We start from the raw sequence: 5,248 nt of genomic DNA, 5'->3' as shown, positions 1-5,248 counted from the left end.
AGTCACAAGCAGGTTGGAGCAATGGAACAGCTATCTTGGGGCCTACATTCAGGAGGACCAAGGGGACTTGTGTGCTACAGACAAAGCTTGGCAGGGGCTACCCACCTAGGCTGATTCACAGGCAATAAGGTGGAGAAGAACATACTAGACGAAAAGTCTACAGACGCTCGAGGTGGAGCACGCGGGCTCGAGCTCGAGTCTAGAGATAACTAGCAGATAGGAGAAGGACCTTGTGGTAAGATTAGAGGACCACACCATTGGTGGGACTCTGGATCTATCTCTTTTGTATTGTGTCCATAGTTTTTGGATGGAAATATATTATTTTGGTGGTTTCTCTATCTGGCTGGTTCATTGTCTATTGATGAGTCTGCACATCTATTTTATGCACATAAGTTAAGAAGTTTGTGATTCCACACCCCATACCACACTGTGTGAGCTCCTCGCATTACTATCAGTCTTCCGCTATGCGTACCCTTTGCTGGGTAATTTCTAACACTCTGTGCGCTCCAAGAAATGGTGGGTGGGATGTATTGCATACTTTTTTGGGACAAGCCTACGCCTGTAAACATGCTTCTTATTTGGGGAAACCCTGGTGTTGTCTTTCAAGAACTAGACAACACATTGAACAACCTCACAACTTAAGGAATCCTATCTATGCTTTTGACCTCCATCTGCCCATTTGAAGGAAGCTTGTTTTATGTCCATGCGATGTTTCTTCAGATTCCATGCTTGAATTCCAAGGGCTTTAGCTACTTTGCTATCACTATATTTTTTAAATGCTAAAGTGTTCGCAATCATGTGGAGACCTGCTCTCTTCGCAGCTAACTTATCAGCACTTTCTACTCTTTTCACAAGACTCAATGATGTCTTTAGATTATCCACTATTGCCATTGATATGGACTAGCTTTGAAAATTTGTCTCATCAACAACCTCTTGCATATCTAGATGTTTTATAACCTTAGACAAAATGTCAGCCTTCGTTCTCAAGTCCAAGTTCTTTGTGGTATGCTTGAAATGTCGCACAATTGTTAATGTCAAGTGTCTCATGTTCCTTTTGGAGCAATGCTGTGGCAGTGCATTGAGCGAGTTCCCTTCATGGTGTGGCACTTCTAGTGCAGAGTTCTCCATCTTGCACACAACCATATTTCTATGGTAAATCATAAATTAATGAACGACACAAGAAGACATTACGTCAAAACATGCATGCTCAATCTTATTGTACGAGAAAGTCATCCTGAGAGAGAGAGAGAGTGAGATCTCGAGCTCTATAGAGAGAGAGAGAGAGAGCTGTAGAATCACTCAAACATAACTGGTTTTTGCGCCACAAAGATCTTACATACGGTCCAAAGTGCGAGGGCTTCAATGAGAGAGAAGGGGAGAGCCAATTTACAGAGAGAATGGAGAGAGCTGGGGAGAGAGAGAGCAATGGACCTCTAGTGAAGATGAGTGGAGATAATTACAGGGATAGAGACAGGACTCCACGAGAGAGAAGAGAGTCAATTGAGAGTAGATTGCAGATTGCAGATTCCTCGATGTGTGAGGAAATCATCCTCGATTGAGAGTGGCGTGGACTCCTCGATATGTGAAAATCTAATCCAACTGTCAGTGCCTTTTAGTACACAATTTAGTACTATATCTATGCTAGAACCTTTGCCAAAAGGAGTACTTTTTTAGACACCATAGCATGCTTTCACCCCAAATAAACTAGCTCTTAGACCATCATAGTTATGTTTGGGTAGGCAGGTAATGCCTGTTTTTCCCAACTTATTATCACTTTACGAAGGAATATAGACAACCATATGGATTCTTAGTGAAGTTTAAGTCACAAGTGGAGTAAGGAGCGAATGAGTGCATGGCTTAAGGGATTAGAGGAGGTAGGGATGATTGGCGGGATTGGTAGGGACAATTAGTGGGCTTGGTATGCGGGGTGGTTAAAAAGAAAGTGTAAAGGGAAGATTTCACGGAGATACATAAAAGAATAATTCGTAGTTATGAAAATATTCATGTGTGTGTGTGTGTGTATGTGTAAAGAAATAAGTGTCTGTGTTTGTGAGATACATTTACTAATCAAATTTATTGTGTGTGTATTTATTTATTTATTTATGAAGTATAATTAAGCTTCAATATGCTTACTTATAGTCTATAATCATTATACTTGTTTCTAGTTATTCATTCTATTTCTCTTGCATGATGAGCATCATATTCCTACTCACTTGACATCAAGCCTAAATAGACCTCATGCTCAACTATTACACAATCCATTATAGGCATTGTACTAATGGGAAGTTGCACATCTTGGTAGAACCCTTAGTCCTCATGCATTGCATAGTAGATGAATGCATAATATACTTGCTACTTCCATTTTATAATTTATAACATAAAATTCGTATCTCTCATTCCTACACAAGATTATTCAAATGCCCTCGATGTCACATTTATTGTATAGAGCTTTTGCTTAGCTAGCACCACTTGCTTACATTATCCCTTACATACTCGTGCATCTGCCTAGCTAGCACTACTTCGGCTTGCATTACCTCTCCCATCCTCCTAGATTGGATTTACGTACTTCATCTTTCACAAAGGTCTCTATTAACTCACTCAATCTAAGAAGATTGTGTTCCTCTTGAAGGACTAGTAGTCGACAAAGCTTTTAAAGTCTCCTCTTTTAAAAGAAGTCAAAGTCCCTTCTCACAGTACAAATGCATCTTATATACAATCTTGAGGTTTCCTAGATTCCATAACTACCCTTCGTAGACTCAAAACATGATTATTATTTTCCCCCATCACTGACACTCTATAGTCCATCACTTCCCCAACCCTAATCTCCCTTATGCCAGGTGTCATTGGAGAGATTCATGCCTCGCACTCACTATAATTGCACTCCATATCTGCTTTTTTGTTTCTCACAACCTATGCAATGTCTTGTAAATTATTTGCTAAGTTCTCAAGGCTTTTACCATGCATATTCCAAGAGTGCCCCAAGCGTCATGGCTACAATGGCTTTCACACACGATAGCTAATAATCACGGCTAGAGTGCCTTTCCTCCACTATAGTTGTAGATGAATAATAAGAGGCAAGCAAAAGCAAAAAGAAGGGATAAAAGGGAGCACTTAGAGGGAGAACACTAATCATGCGAGGGGAAAGGGGAGTTCAAAGGCATGAAGATGGAAACCATAGATCACCTGAAAGACAATATGCAGGTTGTCTCAACAACAAGATCCTTCCCTTTTTAATATTTGACAGCCAGAGTGAAAAAGTAACTACGCGGAATTCTACAAAAAGAAGCATGCAAGTCTTCACAAATCCCCTTCTCCATCGTGATAGATCGTAGTTGTTTTCGATGTAGGTCTTCCTCGACATTTTGCTTGAGCTCTTTCCTGCTTGCCCATTTAACCCCATGCCACCAACCAGAACTGATCTCCTACTCAATAAAAGAGTAGTTCCAAAAGCATCAGTAGGCCCCCTAACAGGATGAGACGAACATTCCTGCCCATGGTGGTCATGCAGTTCGCTTCGTTGGGAGTCGCCGGTGAGGTGTGGTTAGCCTTAGAAGTAGTGCTTGGCGCGCTTGTGGTGGGAGAGGTCCCTGCATTCATAGTACCACGATAAACGTTCGTAAGATGCTTCAGACTTCAAATGGGCGTATCAAATCGTATGAGGATTATTCAAGCCATAAAGATGTGGATTCTAACCTCCGGTTGCCGGAGAGGATGTGGTAGGAGTTTCAAAAATCTGGGCTTGAGGCGAGGATGGAGAAATGCCAAGAAGGTCTGCAAAAAGGATGTTGGGAAACAATTAAGAAAGTGTTTTGCTTTGTTGGTGTCACTGAGTGCAGAAGGGTAGAACTGAAACTTTACCGGGGCATTTCCTGGGATCAGCCGGCAGGTTGCAGGCTCCGGGAAGGCTGAGTGCCAGAGTCTGGTTGATGGGGGGAAGTCCGCTGGTTGTTCCTTGCGTACTTGCAGCCAGAAGCTCACAGAGGCACTTCTTCTGGTTCTGGAAAACTTTCAGCATGTTGGTGCAGCATACGGTGGAAGGCACCTGAGCTTGGCCCTGGGCGTAAGGAAGGCAGGCGAGGAGGGTTTCAAGGGGAGCGATACACGTCTGGTCAGCGGTTTGAGTACTGCCAGAGACGAGGAGGAGGATTCCAAAGAGCAAGGCGGGTAGAGTTCTGTGAGCTTCCATGGGATTAGAGTCAAGAGGGAGGGAAGAATGCAGTAATGGAAGAGCAAGCTGTTGGCTATAGCGAAGGTGATGCAAGACGAAGGGATTCAAAGACAAGGAAAAGCGCACCTGTCATGGACTGTTTCTTTGATTAAATTCGAAAGAACAGGTCGGATCAAATGGTGAAGAGATCTGATTAATCTAAGGCCATGAGGACGCTGTTGGAAACAGCACGCTGAGTTCATTTGAGGTGATGCAACGCGAAATTGTACACTGGCAATCGCAGAAAAGCTCAGTCACGACTCAAGACCCATAAATAAAGAAAAGTTGGTCGTCATCCTGAATGATTTCTTTTTGCAATCTCCGACAGCGAAGTTGTAACGTGCAACACTGCAAAGTTCAAACCTCGCTTCCAGAATCCAAATTATCATTATCGTGCAAACCTTCCAATTAGGAATAGCATCGACTCCGATCTGCATTGCCCGAAAGCTGAGCGCTACGTCAACAAGCGTAATAATCCACTGCTCCAGCCTCCGAGGCTCCCGACCATGACTGCAAGGCAACAGCAAAGCTCCTTTAAGAGTTACAACTTACAACTTACAACGTATTACGTACTGTTATATTAAATTAATAGTACGTAATACGAAAGCAAGAAAAATCACCTCTGTAACTTGTTTACCCTGTATATCGGCATTATCTAGCGGACAATCATCACAACCCACAAGCGAAACTTCATCCTGTTCATCGTCACAACTGACAAGCGAACCTTGGAACATTCATCCTGCTGATAACCTTTTAGACATGTCATGTGCAGGACCAATCCAATGTTAACCTGTCGAAGGACCAGTCACCAAAAACCCCAGGAATCAATATCATCGTCAATTTGACGACTCTAAACAATCGCCTCGAGCGCTTTGCATCGTCCATTATTCCAATCACTTCTTCTCAAGTGTAGCTCAACCTTAATAACGTGGCCGGAAAGTGCACAGTGACCAGATCATTTGCTTCAACCCACGGGCCACGATCTTCATGCATTGGCTTATTAATGACATGCACCCTCATTAAATTGGCGTGGCAGCAATG

At 42.8% G+C, this 5,248-nt stretch overlaps 1 protein-coding gene across 1 annotated transcript; it reads right to left on the bottom strand.

Annotated features, from left to right (window-relative positions):
- Positions 1–3,214: 3,214 nt before the first annotated feature.
- LOC147900503 (non-specific lipid transfer protein GPI-anchored 14-like) lies at positions 3,215–4,272 on the bottom strand. The gene is made up of 3 exons (XM_087377548.1): positions 3,859–4,272; positions 3,694–3,771; positions 3,215–3,587 (listed from the first exon to the last, which is right to left on the bottom strand). Exons 1-3 carry the CDS (start codon positions 4,184–4,186, stop codon positions 3,427–3,429), a joined length of 567 nt encoding a protein of 188 aa, XP_087233674.1. The 5' UTR covers positions 4,187–4,272; the 3' UTR covers positions 3,215–3,426.
- Positions 4,273–5,248: the final 976 nt, after the last annotated feature.

Source organism: Dipteris shenzhenensis, chromosome 7 (assembly GCF_047967505.1).
Source record: "Dipteris shenzhenensis isolate YYH24624 ecotype China chromosome 7, Dip_SZ_1.0, whole genome shotgun sequence".
Classification (NCBI taxonomy): Eukaryota; Viridiplantae; Streptophyta; class Polypodiopsida; order Gleicheniales; family Dipteridaceae; genus Dipteris; species Dipteris shenzhenensis.
This window is presented reverse-complemented; position numbering and strand designations above follow the sequence as displayed.

Excerpts from the sequence above, each read along its gene's own strand:
- LOC147900503 (XM_087377548.1), bottom strand. The coding sequence starts at position 4,186 with ATGGAAGCTCACAGAACTCTACCCGCCTTGCTCTTTGGAATCCTCCTC. Across the intron at positions 3,772-3,858 it reads TGATCCCAGGAAATGCCCCG|ACCTTCTTGGCATTTCTCCA; the intron begins GTAAAGTTTCAG and ends TCCTTTTTGCAG. Across the intron at positions 3,588-3,693 it reads ATCCTCTCCGGCAACCGGAG|GGACCTCTCCCACCACAAGC; the intron begins GTTAGAATCCAC and ends CTATGAATGCAG.